General features: G+C 31.8%; 1 protein-coding gene across 4 annotated transcripts; it reads left to right on the forward strand.

The window, feature by feature from the left end:
* The first annotated feature begins 1,876 nt into the window (after window positions 1-1,876).
* Window positions 1,877-9,271, forward strand: LOC109804365 (protein PIGMENT DEFECTIVE 338, chloroplastic). 4 transcript variants are annotated; one of them, XM_020366182.3, is made up of 8 exons: window positions 1,880-2,963; window positions 3,752-3,826; window positions 3,907-3,978; window positions 4,808-4,888; window positions 5,014-5,111; window positions 7,494-7,619; window positions 8,600-8,648; window positions 8,741-9,271. In XM_020366182.3, the coding sequence occupies exons 1-8, from the start codon at window positions 2,088-2,090 to the stop codon at window positions 8,897-8,899; spliced, it is 1,536 nt and encodes a 511-aa protein (XP_020221771.2). In that variant the 5' UTR covers window positions 1,880-2,087; the 3' UTR covers window positions 8,900-9,271. The 4 variants fall into 4 exon arrangements, 2 of the variants coding, with proteins under 2 accessions (XP_020221771.2, XP_082932820.1); XR_014434528.1 differs by lacking the exons at window positions 4,808-4,888; window positions 8,741-9,271 and adding an exon at window positions 5,786-6,141 and having other exon boundaries at window positions 1,877-2,963; window positions 8,600-8,614; XR_003804608.2 differs by lacking the exons at window positions 8,600-8,648; window positions 8,741-9,271 and adding an exon at window positions 5,786-6,141 and having other exon boundaries at window positions 1,877-2,963.
* Window positions 9,272-20,431: the final 11,160 nt, after the last annotated feature.

Below are 20,431 nucleotides of genomic sequence, written 5' to 3' on the forward strand. Positions count from 1 at the left end.
TAGTAAAATCTTGAATGTTCAATGAGTTGATGGTGACTGAAACACCTTAATCCATGATAGAAAGCTCTCAAGTGTTTAACTTTTGTCTCTCTCGATTGCTATCAAAAATTTGTAGTAATCAATATAATTAATTACTCAAGTGTTTAGAAAATTAAAATATAAGTCATAATCAAAGAGAAAATTTGTTATATAGAGAATTTCACTCAAACTAATCAATTATTTATTTTTGTAATTAATTATTTTGTTCTTCTTAATTATGAAATCCAACAACAATAGAATAATCTCTTTGATATAATTGGGATGACAATGGGCCCCGCTAAATGAAAATTGGTCCCATACCCACCCATATCTGTGCGGGTATCCATTAAGTGAGTATCCATGAATTTTTTGAATACCCACAGATATCCATGGATATTTATAAATTTTTTAAGAAATTAAAAAAATTATATTACAAATAATTTTAAGTTTATATTTAATGTCATTGAAATATTAAAAATAAAAATTTAGTGTTAATTTTGAATTTGTATTTAACGTTAATTTTGTTAAAATAATAATAAAAATGCAATATAATCAATAACTTAAATACATCAATCTAACAAGTAAGTTAAAGTCTCATCACAAAGTTATAATAATTCAATCTCATAATTCCAAACGAAAGTAAACAACTTAAAGTACATAAATCTTACTGGTCCAATCAAAGCTAGAAAATTAATCAAATTACATCTAACATAATTCTATAACATGCTTAACACATGTTAGTAACTTCATCAACCTCACTTTTGTAAGAAAATAAGATGAGAGAGTGTAGTTTTAGGGCTGTGGTATAATGATAATTAAGATATTTAAGAAATAATATTATACGGGTAAAAAATTATCCGTCCCCATTATTCGCGGGTACCCAATTAGCCTATCCATTTATTATCCGTAGCGGATTTTATCTGCAATTACTCGCAGGTGCGGGTATTTTTGCCATTCCTAGATATAATCGAATATTTACGGTGTTATTTTGTATATAATTAATTATTTTAATATTTAATCAGTTAATTGTGAAAGTTATGTCTAATAACTTAAGCAAACCAAAGTATTTTTCAATCAATTATAACATCATTTTCACGAATTTGAACCTTGATTACTTACAAAATTGATTTCAAACTATTTTTAATCAATTTATTCATCAATCATTAGCCATATATCAAATATAAGATCAATTACTAAACAATATTAAGCACAAAACCTAAACTAGCAATCAATACAATTTTATTTTCTTCAAGAGACCATTTGAAATCATCAAAACTTCAAGTAAGCTTGCCCATCCTTGATCAATAAACTCTCATTTTTTAACATGACAAATCGCTTATCCAATTCTTTATCCTCTTTAAGATGCAATGAATCTTAAAGTTGTATCATCAATCAAATTGTACTTAAAATTTCTTGCAAAAGAGAAAACAACATCTTTCACCTCCTTTAGACATCTTTAAAAAAAACCCAAACACACACAAAAAAAAATCATACGAAACACGTCAATATAATAAAACATTATGATAATGTACAGACAACAGACAATGAAAATTTTCTGAAATATGAGCTCATTCATTAATCATAAAAGTCCACTAATTTTTGATAAAAAGCTATAATTTAATTTAAATATTATCAAATATTAATTATCATATTAATTATTTAATGTTATATTATAGTCAATGTTAAATTTTATTAAAAGGAAGATTATCTAACATTTAGATCAAAATTAAAAATTTTATAAAATTAAAAATTTTATAAAATTAAAAATTAGAATTAAGAATTAAAAATTGATAAAATGTTATTTTTTGGGGTTAAATTGCATAATTTTCAAAATAAAAGAAGGTGCAAGTAGAATTATCACGAACTTCTAAAGGCATATATTGATCTCTTAACAACAATCTAAGGGATAGGTTTTTGTGACATTTCGATGCTCAAATTGCAGCGAGTCTCCAATTACAGGAACCGAAGGAGGAGAGAAAGAAGCAAAATGTGAAGATAAAGAGGATAGACCAAAGTGGCATGAAACTCAGAACTGAACCAAACTTCAAATTGTGTCTCAGTATTCGAAAATGACATTGATTCTTTGTCCTTGTAATTCCCTTTACTTTTCCAAGTCTTTGTTTCCTCTTAATCACCATACCAGAAATTTCAGCAACACTTTCAAGAACAAGCCACCCACGAGCCCCGTGAAACTCCCATCTCCAACACCCCAAAATTTTTGCCCTTTTACAAATAAATTTGCAATTTTTGGTGCTACCCATGTTCCATTTTGCTCCAGGGACGATGAATTTGTGGTTGATGATAGTTTCCAAGAGCTTGAAACGCTTGAGTTGCTGGACAAGCCTTCACTTGTTCCCATTAAAAACGGGTCCTCTTCTGAAATTGATGTGCACATAGATAAAGATTCCACTGAAGATGAGGCTTTGACACCCTTTTTGAGGTTTTTCAAAGTAAGTGGTGATTTTGTGGTGGACGAGAAAGAAGATGGTGGTGGGGTGTTGGAATTGGAAGGTTTTAAGGAAAGAGATGATGTGGGTGATGAGAGTGAAGAAGGTGAGAAGGTTGGTGCTGAGTACTATGAGCCCAAACCTGGGGATTTTGTGGTTGGTGTTGTTGTTTCAGGTAATGAGAACAAGCTGAATGTGAATGTGGGATCAGAGCTACTAGGGACAATGTTGACAAAGGAGGTGCTTCCCTTGTATAGTAAAGAGATGGAGCACTTGTTGTGTGATGTGAACAAGACCGAAGAGAGTTTTATGGTTCAGGGGAGGATGGGGATTCTGAAGAATAATGATGCAATAAATGAGATGCCGGTGCCTGGAGGAACTGTTGTAGAGATTGGAACCATTTTGTTTGCCGAGGTTTTGGGCAGAACACTTGCTGGTAGGCCATTGCTTTCTACCAGGAGGCTCTTCCGCCGGATTGCCTGGCATCGGCTGAGGCAGGTTTTTGTGGTCCTTTCATTCTTCCTTTGACCTTACTTATGTTTAGTATATTAGGAGCCTATTTGGATCAAACTTAGAAGTGCTTTTGGGAATTTCTCTAATAGAAATATCTCTTTATTAGAGAAACTCTCATGAACACTCCTAACTTGTATCAAAACAGATTCTAAATATGGTAACTTTTGTGTGTAATTTGTGAATGGGATGTATGCCTAGTTAGTTGGAAACTAGGAAGCACGGATATGGCAAAAACATGAGGCGGCATGATGGCACCAACAAAAAGAAACTGCAAATTCTAGAAGTTATAGGATGGAACATGGTTAGGATACAACACAAAAAATTGATATTAAGCTAACATAAAAGCACAAATCTTGCATTAAAATAAAGACATCAATGTTTCAGAAGTCAACATTTTTGTTGTGAACACAATAAAATACTATGGTTTATCTAATTATGGTGTCTTGTCCATATTAGTATACAAATTCAAAACATAAAGGAAAAATGTTGAAGGATGTAGGCTAGGTGTATCTGACGCTGGTATGGCTACCATTTCAAGATATCTATGCTTCATAGGTTGGGAAGCCTTGTCATATATTGATAAGTGAATGTTACATCACAAATAACTATAGTTATAGTCAGTAAGGAAATATATGCGATAACAAACTCAAAAGCAATGATCTTATGCCAAATTATTGCTTTAATCAATTTTAAAACCTACAAAGTCAAATAATCTATTCTCTTGCTGATGAGATTTAAATCTTCTGCTTAACTGCTTTTAATGTCTTGAGCAGATAAAACAGCTTGGTGAACCTATACAAGTTAGAATCAGTGAGTGGAATGCTAAGGGCTTGCTGACAAGGATTGAGGTCTGTGCCATTGATCTGAATACTTATGTTCATGTATCATATGAGTAAATAACTATCTCTTCTTGGATTTGGATATGCAGGGTTTGCGAGCTTTCCTGCCCAAAGCTGAGCTTGTGAAAAGAGTAAATAGCTTTACTGAGTTGAAAGAAAACGTGAGCTCCAATCCAACCCTGTAATTTTCCTCCCTGACAGAAAAAAAAATTATACAATAAAATCTTAGTTTTGGGTCAGCTAATTAATTTGACCTTCTGATTTCTGAATTCTGATACTCTACGATTGTATTATATACTATATAGTGGATCAACATATAATAATATATATTGCTTTGCTGATGTGGATAGCGCTATTAGGCTCAACTAAAATCTTCTGTGGCTTTGATTTCCTTGAGTGTGCTTGATGGAAGCCTCTATGAGCTATCCTGTTAATTTATTATTTTATTTTTTTAACTGAAACAATTATCTTTTCAAGCTTTAGGCATGTCCGTGCCTTAAGAAAGTGGCCAGAGATTCTGATAACTACTTACTAAATAATAGGAATATTAAACATTCAAACAATTTTGTTCTGACACATATTCGAAGTGATATATTCTCTAATCAGTAAGATCTCTGTCTTTCCACAGGCTTATATTGTTTTTTTTTTTTTTAAATGTACATCACTAGTCTATTAATTTTTTATATATCATGATATATTATGGAGTTCAAGTGGTGATCTCAAGTTATCTTTCATAGTACTTTCTGAGCCTCCTCTAGGTAAATGAATTTAGTTTATTTTTCAATTCTAATTTCTGCTGTACATTACCTGAAAAGTTTTCACTACTTAAATGCATTTTTCCTCCTTATTTTCCAGTTTATTTACACCTGGAAAATTATGTCAGTTTGAACACATTTGATGTTTTTCTCACCATTTGTTGTTAGTTAGTATTCATTTTTTTTTTCTTCCATACTTCTTAATTCTTACAACTATTTGATAATAATGATGTAGATCGGACACCGTATGCATGTACAAATTACTCAACTAGATGAAGATAAAAACAATTTGATACTTAGTGAGAGGGAAGCTTGGGTCAGTACTCTTATCTATCATTTCCTTTCTTGTTGCCTAGTTTCAATAGTCAGTGTTGGAGTTTGTGGTTTTGTTTGCTCCTTTTTGTCTTTTGCAATCCCTTATGTGAAATTGATATATTGCAGGAAAAGCTATATCTTCGAGAAGGAACACTTCTTGAAGGGACTGTAAAAAAGATCCTTCCTTATGGAGCCCAAATAAGGATAGGAGAGACGAATAGAAGGTGAGTGATATCTTGGATAAAGAAAGTTAACTCTTCAGGCTTCTATTTTGTTGTTTGGTAAGTTAACTTTATTCAACAGATTCACGTAGATGCAACTCTTATTTCATAGGGAGCAATTCCATTAGAGTATCATTTAGATGCTTGCATGCTTCCAATTTCCCTGCTCTGATGTTGCCAATTGTGAAGGAAAGAAAAGTTAATGTGACTTGGTCCTACATATGGCTTGTAGAAAAAATAGAAAACACACTAGATAATTCGTGCACAGTAATAAGATGAGTGCTTTTTGTAGGTAAAACATACTTGTGAATCACCTTCAAAATAAATGGAATTGTGTAGACTTGCATCAACTCTAATGAGATTAAATTGTTCTCATTATTCCTATCAAACCATTTGGTATTACTGCTCTGTTTCCAGCTCACTTTGATATAGTGCCTTAGTAAATAAGTGGCCAATTAGTTTTCTATTTGTCATTCTTTTAGTTGATTTTTTCTTTTATCTTTCAATTTCTTCCAATTGTTTTGTCTTCTAATTGACCTCTGTCGCCAGTTGATAAAATAATGTTAAAACACATGCTTGGAAATTAAGTTTTGGTTTGATCACGTGAATAAAAGTGGAATAAGGCTTTTGTTTCTGTTTGATTTGATATTGAATTCAAAAGGCCTTCTTATATATAGTTTAAAGAACTTTTGGAGGGCTTCACTGGAAGAAGACATGAAGTTTTCATCCTGGTTGATGGTCTTGCTATGTCACATGAGAATATTTGGGTCTCTGTTTACAGTCTTTCAGTGCGATATGTTCCCTCTTACTTGGCATCTAAACTGACTCAAAAATCACCTCTTGCTTTGGAATCATCTTCCACTTGGATCTCATGCAATGATTTATACTCCACTTGGGCCGAAATTCACTTTGGTAATAGAAGATTGGAAGTCTGTTCAGCTGCCAAAATTGAACCACATTCATCCATGATTCTGAATTTGATGGAATTTTGTAATCATGCCAATTAAAAACGCAACAGATAACAGAAATGATTGTAAGTAACCAACCAGAAAAATGATAAAACTTTTTTTTTTTTTTTTTTAAATGTGCTGTAGCATCGTTTTGCACTAGAAAATAAGGAAAGCATTGTTATGACCGGTTGGAAACAAGATAATATATTTCATTTTGATACACAAAATGTAATCTTTAAAGAATTTGTGATATCAATAATTATGGTACTTGAGGCTGGAGTGAGTCACAAGCCTCACTTTTAACAAGAACCTTATGGTGCGGTTGTTAAAATGAGACTTAATATATACGTTATGAGTACTTTTTTTGGTGTCCATTGAAATTTGGGTTGAAAAATGTCAACCCCCCAACAAAATTCCTCTTATTACAAATGGATTTGAACCTAGGGCATCCACTAAATAGTTTAAAATGCTACGCCCCTGTTATGTTTTGTTTTTTTTATTTATTTTGTTTTGAGGATTCATGATATTCTTGAGTGCAAAAGTAAATTTCTGCTGGTATGAATATGGTCCACTGCATGAAATACTTCTTCGCACTAAGTCATAACAGGACTGGACTTGATTTAATCTAGAACCCTATAAAATTTCTAGTTACAAAGAATAATATACTTTAAATTCTTATGGCCAAAAAGAAAAGGGAAAAAAGGACTAAACAAAGTTTCACAACTCACAAAATATATATGTGGATAAGAGAATCCTGCCTTGGTACCAACCAGCATCCCCACCCTTCTGCAAAGACTACTTAAAATTAGTGAAATTTAAATTTTCAGTGCATAAAATGTTGAAATTCCAGTTAGAGAAACAATTGAACTTTTGGAAAGCATCGTATTGGTAAATGATAAGCAGTTTGGTGGTTATGGAATGTCTACCAAGGGAGTAAATATTTCCTCCATCATTTGCATTTATCTGACATTTTATCTTTGACCAATTCTTGTACTTTCTTGTTTTCAACCCAGAAGTAGACATGACTTAACTTCATTCACAGATATTGGTGCATTTTACATAGGAATTTTTATTTTCTTTTTGAGTACTTTAAGTTAACAAATATAAGGTGCATTAATCCTTGTTAGATTACTATTTTCTCTTTTATTCCCATGTGTATCATGTTTTTTTTATACTCATGCACATACCTATACTTTTTCATTGTGGAAAGAGTTGAATCATCCGAGATTCTGGCTTGGCTGTTTTGTTTTTGAGCACTTTAGTTTGTCATCCTATTCTCCTTGTCAACATCTTTAAGATTTGCATATTTTTGTATCTGTGTGTGCACGTGTATATATAACCTGACATTTAATTTATCATGACTTAGAATTGTTGAGATTGCCAAACTGTATGTACATAACCTGACATTTAAAATTAATCTGTTGGGTACCTTCAGTGGATTGCTACATGTTTCAAATATCACTCGAGCCCGAATCACTTCTATTAATGACATACTTGCTGTTGATGAGAAGGTTAAAGTTGTGGTCGCAAAATCCATGTCTCCTGATAAAATTTCTTTAAGGTAATGGATAACTGACTTTTGACTTCCTTCTGTAATTGTTGAATGCACTTAGTTTGTTACTGTTTATTTGTTGTAATTGAATGAATCATTCAGAATAAACCTAACAAGCTAATTAAAATTCTAATACCTACCCCTCCCACTTACCACACAAAAACTCCTTACAAAATTAGGCATCACCAAGTCACAGAAAAAGGTAAAAATAAGGCAACTAAAAAGAAAATAGAAACATATTCACCAAAACAAAAACTGCTTTATAAGAGTTTCCTGTCTTCAGATATATTTGGTGATAACCCCATCATAATGTGATCCTTTTGAATTCCCTTTGGTTCTAAAATAAAAGGTTTTTTCTGGTGTGTGCCACTGTTCTTTTCTTTTAAAGCCATTGCTGTTGTACAATTGAATTTGGTATTTTAGCAAGTTCAGAAAAGAAATGCATTTAGGTCATCAGAGTAGGTCTACTGTACTAACTAATCATAAAAAAATTATAGAAAAAGCAATATTATCTGTGAAAATAGTGTGAAAGTACATCATGGCTAGATGATAAGAATAACATATCCTCCATTTTGAAAATGTATTTTTCCAATTTTTAGAAGTGGTTGTGCTGTCACTCGTGAGAGGAAAGGACCAAAAGAAGTGAGCACAATTCCAATACTTGATCATAATTCTTGAGTTTGAGTGAGAGAAGCTAGCCTAATTATTACCTTATGTGTTGAAGTAGGCATGTTTTGTCTATTTCTCTTCCTGACATGCAAAGTAGGCATGTTTTGTTCAACCCTTTCCTTCTCTCAAAAGTTGTGTTGAAGAATAACATTGAGCCTATTTGGATTTTGGACACAACTTTATAAGAGCTTGAGAGTTTCTTATTGAAAATAAAAAGCTTTTTCCAGTAGAAACTCTTGAAGCACTTTTAACTTGTATCCAAATAGTTTTCTAAGTTATATATATTGCTGCTAATGTCTATTTCTCTTCATGACATGCAGCATCGCGGACCTTGAAAGTGAACCTGGTCTATTTGTATCTAATAAAGAGGTATTTATTTTATTTTACTATTTTTTTTATCAAAGTTCTTTGGTTTGTCTCAGATTGATTTTGATATATGCTTGTTTCTTTTCTGCCGAAAGAGAGTATTTCTGGAGGCTGAAATGATGGCAAAGAAATACAGGGAAAAGCTACCTCCTGCTTTTATCTCTCAACAACCAGAAAGCCTCCAAAACAATGTCCTGCCTTTTGAAAATGAAGCACTTTATGCTAACTGGAAGTGGTTCAAGTTTGAGAGATAGTGATGAAACAATTAACTTTAAAGCATAACACTTTCGCGGGCAAGCTTGATTTTGAGAACCTGACATTGCATAAGAAAACATTATGAGCCTATAACAGAAAAGCTTTTGATTTAGTCTCTATTCATTCATAAGTTGATTGGCATTCATTGAAGAGCACACTAGTACGTGGTTTAAATAGATCATAGAAGTGTTGTATGCTTTCAGTTTTTTTTTTTTGTCTTATTTTTTTTTTTTAAAATTCCTGTCTTTTTAGCTTGTCGATTAATGGGTAGAGATTCATGTGCCTTGTAAATTTTTTGTACAAGTTATATTTGCATTTATTCACCTCAATTTTGCAAAATGTCATTTTCTTTTGTTCTTAGATGTTCAAAATTTGCAAGTCATTGGATCTGATTCAATTTGAATCAGTTGTACATCGAACTGATATAATTTGGTAATAGAATTCTAAACGCCTATATTTTTTTTTTTTATTATACAAAATGCTCATTCAAAATGTTATTTAAGGAAAAGAAGAGTATTATTAGAATTTAGCAGTACATTCTGTAATAATTTTTTTTAACATTTTCATTATTTGTTAAAACTTACTAAAAACAAAAGATTGAGAGTCATTAAATAAGAGATGAAATTCACAAATTTGTAATTTAGAAAAAAATTGAAATTCTGCCTGGCCTGCTGACAAAGAGTTAACAGACAAACTGCTCAAAAGCATTGCTATGACACCATCTGAAGACAACAAATACAATACAAAGATCAACCACTAAACCTTGTCATGTTGCCAAGTAGGGAATGTGAATAAATTACAATTACTTTAATTTAGCATGCTCTTCAACACTCAAATTTTCAAGGAAGCAGCAGCAGATGCATCCTCGTATATGTCAAAATCAATTGATCTAATTTTTTGCTTTCATTAATTATGAAAACTATTAAAAGATCAATTTTTATGCTTTTTTCATAATAAATAGGAAATTAGGTATAATGCTATTAATTTTCACGTGTTGTATTAAAATAAATTCATGAATTTCTTAAAGTTAATTTAAGTAATTAAATCGTTTGGTTTAATTGTTTCTTCACTTAATTAAATTTTTTTTACAACAATTATTTACACTAATAGAGTCAAGGCTATTTGTATTTTGTTTAAAGATAATATAAATAAAAAAAATAAAAAATAAAAGAGAATATAAATGTAAATCAAGTAAGTTAATAATAATTAGAAAATAGTAAAATAATTTTACGAAAAATTAGAGACCAAAGGTGATAACAAAATATGAAGGTAGTTATTATTGATAGAGTAGATAATTAATTTTTTTTATCGATTTTTTTCTTCTATTTTATCCTTTAAAAATATGATGTGATGTGAATTCGTGCACAAACTTAATGATACTGTTCGGTTTAATTATATCTCACGTTGCAAATTTTAAAATTGCACGATTTCACGGCAAGATTAAAGATGACATTCTAAAACGCAATTTAGACATATAAATCATTGAAAAAGGATTAGTAAAATCAAAGATATGAAAATAAGATGCACATATTTTGGAAATTAGCAGTGCGAAAAAATAACATGGAAACAAAAAAAGATTGAAGAAGAAACTAATAGGCATCACAAACAATTGATATTTGGTAAGCCTTTAGGATCGTCATAAGAATTTTAGTGAATTCTTGATAAGATCAAATGGTTCAAGGAAGAACCCTAACAGAGACAATTTTCACGCTTCAAAAAAATAAACATCCAAATCTGTTTTTTCATTCATATCCAAACAACTTATACAAAGTAGTTTTCACGTACTAAAAAGTAAATAAAAGATAAATAAATTATCAACATTAAAAGCTAAATAAAATGCCTTTGCGATTAATTGAGACCTAAAGAAACTTGAGGTCTTGGTCTCAAAACTAGCCATAAACACTTTATTTTAATTATTATTATTTATTTTTTAAATGTATAAGTCACTATTGACTTTCAATGATTAGTATATTTTGAATTATTTTGGCCTCTAAGTCCTTTTCCTTAGGTGTAACTTCAAAGATTGTTGCCACCACTTGCTGTAGGGACTCCTCTACCTTCTTAGTCCTAATTATAGTCATAGGCCCTCCAAGTAATTGTGTGGAACCTTGATCAACTTCAATGTCCCCATCATTCCCTCTTTCTTGGGCAACATTTGTCCTCAAATTCTTTCAAGTGCAGCCTTTGATAGATTTCATCATTCCTTTCTTCTTGTAAGAAATTCGTCCTTGAATTTTACACTTTGTTACCTATGTGAAAGAAAACACAAGGATTTGTTTTAATGAAAAATAAAAATCCTACTTTTAAGGAGACTTGAATCCTTTACAAAAGATAAATATCTTATTATTCATTTAGTTACATATCCACCCTCCTAGATCAAATACAAGCACAAAGAAACCACCAAACGATAGTAAAAGAAAATTCATTCTTCTCTTGGATCTTGAGAAATTAAACACAAATTTCATAGCAAAGTCAATCTAATGAGAAGTAAAATCAAGTAAAGAAATTCTAAAATCATGAACTAAATATTTAGATTTATTCTTTTGATGCACATTCCATCTTTCAGTAAACTTAAGCACACCATGCCTCATGTGATTCTCACAAAAATGTCCATACCTCATTAAGCTTTCTCCATGAATTCCTCTAATTAACAAATCATGCAGTCTATATTTATGAACACAAAAAGTTATATTTTGACACAATTTCCCTTGATTAAATAATCCATCATGATCACATGATCACTTTCTTTACAAATAGCATAACACATGGAAAAAGTCTCATGGTGATCATACAAGCCTAAATGATGTTCATTATTCACAAAACTCAAGGACTCTACACCTTGACCTAAAACAATATAATTTAAACCAAAAGCAACATGCAATTCACAAGATTTTTGGATTAACAAATGATACACATCAATTAAATCACAAGGTTTAGAAATGGTGTAATCCAAAATTTTCATCCCTCTTTGGTTGCATTGGTTCTCATGTGCCTCCACTTCTTCTCTAAATTATCTTGCCCATTGATCCTTGATATACAATTCTGTCTTAGGCATGAAAACAAATGAAGTTCCATGGTTAGATGCACAATCAAATTCAAAAGAAGAAATGAACCCATGATTTAAATTAGAAGTAAGAATTAGAGTTGTGTGTTTCTCCTTTGAGAGATCTTCTCCACTTTCACATTTAATCAAAGAATTAGAATGTGAAACTTGACATTCCTCCCTAGGAAGCTCTTCTTCAATTTCCTTCACAAAAGAATCATTTTCCTCTTTATCTTTTGCTCTTTGTTTTTCACTCTCTTTTTCAATTAATTTCTTTTCTCTCAAAACTTTTTCTTGTAACTCAATTTCTTTTCCTCTCATTTCTTTATCTTTTTTGTCTTTTTCTTTCACTTTTTCCTCTATTTTTCTATTTTGATTCTCAACTTAATTTGATCCTTAATTGTTTCCTTTGTTGAAAATAGAACAACCTTTATCTTATGACCTTCATGTACAAGAGAAATCTTATTATCTTTTTCATGGTGTTTCACATTTCTTTCAACTTGCCAAGATCTATCCAACAAAATATGACATGCTTCTATGGGAGCTACATCACACAACACAAGATCTTTATATTTCCCAATGGTAAAACTCACTAACACTTGTTGGTCTACAAGAAACTCACTTTCTACACATAACCATTTCAAGCAATAAGGTTTAGGGTGAGGGGTGGTTTTAAGGTTAAGTTTGCTGACCAACCTAGAGCTAGCCATATTAGTACAACTACCCCCATCAATAATCAAAGAACACACATTCCCTAGAATAAGACATCTAGTTTGAAATATGTTATCCTCTTGAGCCTCTTCCCTACTCTTATCTTGATACCTAGCAACCTCCTACACATCATCAACTCACCCTCAAGAGGTTTGGTACCACATCCACTGTCACTATTGGATGAGCTAGTTAAACATAACTCACTAGTGACAACTCCATTGTCCCTTCTAACCATGGTTTTCTTGTTTGGACAATGTAATGCAATATGGCCTTTACCTAAGCATTTAAAACATTTAATTCAATGACTACTAGTGCAATATCCTAAATTTATGATACAATATTATAATATTCTTAATTATTATTATTATTATTATTATTATTATTATTTTATTCTTAAAATTGTAGTCTAAATTTTTAGTTATCATAGAGTTGTAGGAAATCTTCTTATCTTTCATATGAGATAAGGATGAGCATGATAGGAGTAGTATAACTTCATATATATATGTTGTTTTATGTGAAGGCTACCATTTCACAATAAGTGATTTGGTTAAGTTGAAAGTTGTTTTGGGTGCTTAAGTTAATTTATGTTGTGTATGCTGTGTAAGTTGGCATGATAGATGAGTTGTAAACATGATGGATGAGTTGTATTATGTGTTAAATATGCATTTTTATGTTGTTGGGTCGTTTACGAGTTGTGTGTTGATCAATTATATGTTGAAAAGATGGTATTGTTGAGGCATGTTGAAATTAAGATGTTAAAGTTGTTTTGTGTTGTGTGTTGACTATTTATATGTTGTGAAGTTCATGATGATAATGTTGCATTATGAGAAGCACGATGTGAAGTGTGTAGATGTGTTGAGATGATACAAAATTTATTAGTAGACTGTGTTGCTAAGTTGTTAGATGAGAGTTGTATGTTGTACTATGTGTTGAAAAAAATATTACTTTTTGATAGTTAAGTTGTAAATTTGTGAGTTGAGCTATTGAGTTGTTGAATTGTCTGTGTTGTTTAAATTTGAAATGAATTGATAGTTGAGTTGATGAGATGATAACAATGTTGTTTAAAGTTTAAATGAGTTGATAGTTGAGCTGATGAGATGATAACTATGTTGTTTAAAGTTGAAATGAGTTGATAGTTGAGTTGATGAGATGATAACTGTGTTATTTAAAGTTGAAATGAGTTGATAGTTGAGTTGATGAGATGATAATTGTGTTGTTTAATGTTGAAATGAGTTGATAGTTGAGTTGATGAGATGATAATTATGTTGTTTAAAGTTGAAATGAGTTGATATGTGAGCTGATGAGATGATAACTGTGTTGTTGTGTTGTGATGATGAGTTATTGATCACTAGGGCTAGGGGAGATATGTTCGAAGTTGCTCATCCCATTGTGTGGATTGAGAGTGTTGTGGTGCTCTAAAGAGCCTAATTTGTTGAAAAGCCCTCCTTGGGAAGTTGTCCCTTGGAGTGGATGATGTGTTGTTCTCCTCTAGGACTTATTTGATCCTATGTATGGGCAAGGTTGAGACAGTGTATGAAGCGACCACAGTATAGGAGCCAGGTCAAGCTATACTGATTATAAGCGGGCAATTCGAGTGAAGTACGAAGTCAGGAACCTAGCTTATTCTTAACCGAGTATCGGAGGGTTGTAGTATTTGGAGGATAGTCAGTAGACTAATCCCATAAGTCGCTTAGTTATTAAGCTAGCTAATGGCATAGTAGGCCTAAACTCAACTGTCCTATCCTGATATAGTACTATACTTCCTTGTTTAAGTGGCAAAGTTTGAGAAACTGTTATCTTGTTGTGGATTTTTATCCAAATTTGTTGTTTATCTAGCAAGCCCAAAAAGGTTCTGTGTTGTCGATTCGGTAGGACCTAGCCACTTAGACTGCTCATCTTATTTTGTAGGAGATCTCCAAGTTGAAATACATGACGATGCATATGTGTTGATAAGTTATATATGTTGATGTGTTGTGAAGGTGTTGTTGAGATGTGTGTTGTCTATCTGTTGTGTGTTGCATGATGAATAAGTTGTTATTGTTGGTTGTGACATTGTGTTGCAGGTTTCTTTTAGATTCATGTTGTTGTAGTATTATGTGTTGTATGTTGAAAAAGTTGATGAAGATGATGATAGTGATGCTAAGTTGCCTGTGTTGTGTGTTATATGTTGAACTATTTGATGATGATAATGTTGTTAAGTTGCTAGTGTTGTAAGTTGCTTTCCTATATATGTGTTGTATATTTTCACTAGCTTACCATTGCACGTTTCCATGTGACTTAGACTGCGATGATCATACAATGTATGGGAGCAGGACAGGGATAGGCAGGGAGATAATTGTTAAAGGCCATGAGAGGTGCCTGGAGTGGATGTTTCTTGTGTAGGCTACCTTATAGTAGCATATTTTGTTGTATATAGTTGGATGTTATTGGTTTCTTGGTTAGCAACTTGTGTTGTAGTTATTCTTATTTTACTATTTTAATATATATTTCAGTAATGTGTTGTGCTGTTCCGTAGTGTGATGGTCAAGGCGGGTCGTTACATATTTAATATTTAATTACATTATAAAATTTTAAAATCTTATTCATAATATTTTTCAGAATAATATTTTAATTGTTAAATTTTAAATGTTTAATATAAGTAATAATTTTTTTTTAAAAAAAGATCACTTATAATATAGATAATTATAAGAAAAAGGGAAAAAATAATAAAAATAATAAAACTTTAAATTAAAAAAATTGCAATAGATAAATCTATTGTAGTGTAAGGATAATTATCCATAAGAGATAGAAGTTATCTATAAGTAATGAGAATTGAAAATTTTAGTTCAATTCTAACTAGAAAAGAAAAAAATGGTAATGATTACAAGATTTTGCCTATAAATAGGCCAAAAGGGCATAACTTAGAAAAAGAGAGAGAGAACATGAAGAGAGATTGAGAAGGAAGAGAGAGAAAGAGTAAGAAGAAAAGTGTGAAGAAAAAAATTTGTTGTATGTAGTCCTAAGTTATCTCTAAAACAATTCTACTTTTTTAGTAAGGTAAGGGAGGAGACTTTTATCCATTTTAAATTCTCTATATTATTATATTTATTTATTTTGTTATATCTAAGTATATTTATTTAGTTACGTGCCTCTAACTTCATTCATTTGTTTAATCTATGATACTTTTAACTCTAAATAGTCAATAAGGTGTTACTAATTTATGTTATTTTATTATTTTATGATATTTACAATTGTCATATAATTAGTTTAATATACTTAAAAACATCTCATTGCTGTAATTTATGTTGTTATAAATCCTATATAACTAAAAATATTCTAAATCGTTTAGTTTAAATATTTTTATTATTTCTAACTATAATATAGTTTTATTAATCTTCCTAAGCTCGATTTATTATTTTATCATCATTCTTTATAAAGATAAATGTTAATCTATGTCCATAAGAATGAAAATTTGAATTAATTTGTAGTTGGAGGTTTGACCTTGGAGATTTAAATGAGTAAAGAACTTAAGGTGAAATATCCTTTTGTCATATTGGAAATTATAATAAAGCTTATTTATCCTAATTAGTCACTATACAATAATAATTCAAATTATCCTACGACAAGAGAAATCCAAAATATATAATTAATATTGATTAAAAATATTTTTTTTTACGTTCTATTTATTTATCTATATTTATTGGATAATTGTTATCACTCATTTTTCTTTGTTTTAAAATTAAATTAATTATAATACAAATAGATGGATGTTCCTGACATACTTGGCCCTTTTACTTTAGTTATATCGGCTATATTCTTTGGAATGAATTGGAGCATCGATGCAATTGCTAATTCGGTTACTTTTTACGGCGTAGGATTATCAACTTTTATATTTTCTCTAAACTAGGAAATTCCCACCATTGTGGATGGCCTCATAGTAGTTACCTTCTATATACCCCCAGACAATCATGTTAACCCAATAACAAATTCATTTCAACTTAATATGTAAATATTGTAGTAGAATTGTGTGAGAAATAAATAATTTGTAAATAAGTATGTTATTGTAAATATTTTAGAATAATATGTTATGTAAATAAAATCTAACTATATGTACATAAGTTCATGAAAATTTCTTTTGTCTTTATTGTAACGTTGTTGGTAGACTGGAATGGGACGTTCCAAAGTTGGAACGGGCCGTTCAAAACTACTAGAAGAAAGGTGATTTAGTAGCCCAGAACGGGCCGTTCCCAAACCGGAACGGGCCGTTCCCAAACCGGAACGGGCCGTTCCAGACTACTAAATATGCCTGTAAATTGTAGTTGAGAACGGGGCGTTCCAAACCCTAGAACGGGCCGTTCTGGTTGGAGAACGGACCATTCTGGATGGAGAATGGGCCGTTCTGGATGAGTCATAGAATGGGCCGTTCTGGATGAGTCATAGAATGGGCCGTTCTGATTTCAGAACGGGCCGTTCTGCATGTGACTTTTGCACATGATGAAAGAGTGCAGAACGGGCCGTTTTGGATTTGGAACAGGCCGTTCTGGCCACTCTTGAACCTCTATAAATAGGCGTTGAGGGGGGGGGGAGAAAAGGAGAACTTAGAGAGAAGTTCTAGAGAGAAGTTTTAGAGAGAAGGACTCTGGGCCAGGAAGCTTACTTTTGGAAGATGGAGGTTCCCGAGTTGAGCTTCAGAAGGAAATTCCACTTCTCCTCAGCTCTTGGCAATGTTGAGCCAATCTTCAAGTTAGGGAAACTTCATGCATTGTTTTCTTTGAAAATGGTTAAGTTGTTGTTTGTGGATTGAGTAGTTGTTGGCTTAAGTTGTTCATATGTTGTGTTGATAATATGTGATATGTTGTTAAAGTTGCTATACGTTGTGAAACTAAGTTGTTTTTATGTTGTTTATTGTTGAATTATTTATAAGTTGAGATGTATAATTGAAGTAGTTTATTGTTGTAAAAGTTGTTTAAAGTTGTATGAGTTGCCTATTGTTGTAAGTTGCTTATTGTTGTAAGTTGCTTATTGTTGTAAGATGTCTATAGTTGTATTGTTGTAAGTTGCTTATAGTTGTTAAGATGCCTATTGCTGTAAAGTTGTTAAGATGTCTATTGTTGTAAAGTTGCTATGATACCTAAAGTTGTAAAGTTTTCAAGTTGTTTATTTACGTAAGTTGTAAAGCTTCCTATTGTTGTAATGTTGGAAAGTTGGGGACATATGGTGAAGATATATGTCCCATGTTGAGATACATAGTGCTAAGGTGATAAGTTTAAAGTTGTTTTAAAGTTGAATCCCTTAGTACTGTGTGGGCGACATGGAAGTAGTCGATCCATGTCATGGTTGAATGACCAATTTGAGTAAGGTATCTAGTTAGAGATGTAGTCTTTGACTAGGTACTAGAGGGTGCGTGGTACTTGGAGGACAATGGGTGGGCTAACTCCATATGTGGATTGGTGATGCTAGCCAAGGCCGTGGTAGGCTCATACCCAAACCCTTCTCTCCTGACAGTAGTACTGGACCTCCGAGTCTAAGTGGCACACTTGAGTAATCAACTATTGTTGTCTATACCTGGTTCTCTTCGGAGTTCCTAACGCTGTTCTATACCTGACCTGGTTGAGATAGGTCAAACATTGGATTCGGTAGGGTTTATGCCACCTAGACTGCTCAACCTCAGTTGTTGGAGGTCTCCTAGTTGTATATGCGTGACGACGCATTAGTTGATGTTGCATGGGTTGTTGTATTCAAGCTGTATATAATGTTGTATGAATGAGTTGATAATTAAGCTATTGTGATAGTTGTGGTGCTCTAAGATAGTTGTGGTGCTCTAAGAGCCCAATTTGTTTAAAAACCCTCCTTGGAAAGTTGTTCCTTGGAGTGGATGATGTGTTGTTCTCCTCTAGGACTTGGTTGGTCCCGTGTGTGGGCAAGGTCGAGGCACATGTGTATGAAACGACCACGGTATAGGGGCCAGGCCGAGCTATACCGATTACAAGCGGCCAATTTGAATAAAGTGTGATGTGTTGAAAATGTTTTTTCTATTAGATGATATTGTGTATCTATTGTTGTAGGTGTTATGTTGCTTTATGTTGCAAGTTGAAAGTAGAATTCTATTGTTGTTTATTACATGTTGATGTTATTTTTTTTTATATTTATTGTTGTGAGCCTACCCTAGCGTGTTTTTCCTATGTGGTTGGAACTACGATGATTATACCTTGGTATGCGAGCAGATCGGGTTAGGTGTTCTGCTGTACTGGGTGAGCTTCGAGACTCAAGAGGAGAGCTAACGTTGTAGCTAGTTGATTGGTAGCTTTTGACTACCTAGTTATTGTATAGGGTATTATTTCCCTACTTTCAGTTGTATATATATATATATATAAATATTGAGACTTTTTAGTTGTGTATTCTCATTATATATATAATGGTTTAGTGGTGTGATGTTTTTTTTTATACTTGCTTTTGGACGCTATAGATAGTGTGAGACCTGGCGGGTCGTTACATTTATGCTAAATAGTGTTAATCTTTTTTAATTGTATTAATAATCTATAAGAGATATGTTGTTTAATACACACACACGCGCGCGCGCACACACGCACACACACACACACACACACACACACTCACACACACACTCACACACACACACACACACACACACACACACACACACACACACACACACACACACACACACACACACACACACACACACACATATATATATATAGGTGTTACAACTAGAAGTAGAAGGAATGCTAAGGTTAGGAACTTGTTTACCACTTGGAGATAGACTTTGAACCTTGTTGCATACTTCAGGAAGATCCCTCCTTCTTGAATTTGTCCTTATCACTAGAAGAATCATAGTGATAGGCCTTTATGTAGGAATTCTTCCTATGAAATTTTCTTTTCACTTTGTTGACTTTGTGAACAATACCCATTGATTCTTGAGGAAGACATTGCAACTTGTTGTGTGTAACGCCTAATCGTATAAATATTAAATCCAATATTATATTATATATATATATATATATATATATATAATATTTATAGATTGAAAACACAAGTATATTAACAATAATATATTATACGTGATAACAAAGAAAGATTTTTCGAATTCATTTACATATAATTAGCTGATAATTCCATTACATATTAAATTAAAGATGTAAAAGATGACACCACCACTCCGTTGAAAGTGATTGAGTTTGCTACCGCATCTATACTCCACGTAGTATCGGAAAATACCGCGGATATAACTAAGGGACAAGGTCCCAAAATAGTTGGCAAATCCATCTATTTTTTTTTTATATAAATTACTTACATATTTTAAACAAGAAATAAAAGGAGTGAGAACAATTTTCCAATAAATATCAACAATTACACAATATGCTTAGAAATATTTAATACTAATAAATATATATTAATTCTTCTTGATATAAAAATTTGAATTACACTTGTAGTGACTAGTCACGATAAATGAACATTATCATAATATCAACCAACAAAGGGTTTTTTTACCTTAAATCCTTATTCATTTAAATTCCCAGGATCAAACCTCCAACTACAATTTAATTCAAACTTTTATTCTTATGGCCATAAAATAATTTTCTTTATCTTTATAAATGCATGGGGAAATAACAACAAGACAAATTAAAGATATTTTAGTAAAACTATATTATAGTTAATATCAACATAAAGATAATTACGCTAAATAATAGTTGAGTATTTTTCATTACTTAGAATTTAATAAAATATAGTTTACGTAAATAGAATATATTAGATAGTGTCAATCAAGTAAATGACA

The sequence above is a fragment of the Cajanus cajan genome, chromosome 1, assembly GCF_000230855.2.
Source record: "Cajanus cajan strain Asha chromosome 1, NIPB_CcT2T_4, whole genome shotgun sequence".
NCBI classification, from domain to species: domain Eukaryota; kingdom Viridiplantae; phylum Streptophyta; class Magnoliopsida; order Fabales; family Fabaceae; genus Cajanus; species Cajanus cajan.

Excerpts from the sequence above, each read along its gene's own strand:
- LOC109804365 (XM_020366182.3), top strand. The coding sequence starts at position 2,088 with ATGACATTGATTCTTTGTCCTTGTAATTCCCTTTACTTTTCCAAGTCT. Across the intron at positions 3,979-4,807 it reads TTACTGAGTTGAAAGAAAAC|ATCGGACACCGTATGCATGT; the intron begins GTGAGCTCCAAT and ends ATAATGATGTAG. Across the intron at positions 5,112-7,493 it reads ATAGGAGAGACGAATAGAAG|TGGATTGCTACATGTTTCAA; the intron begins GTGAGTGATATC and ends GGGTACCTTCAG.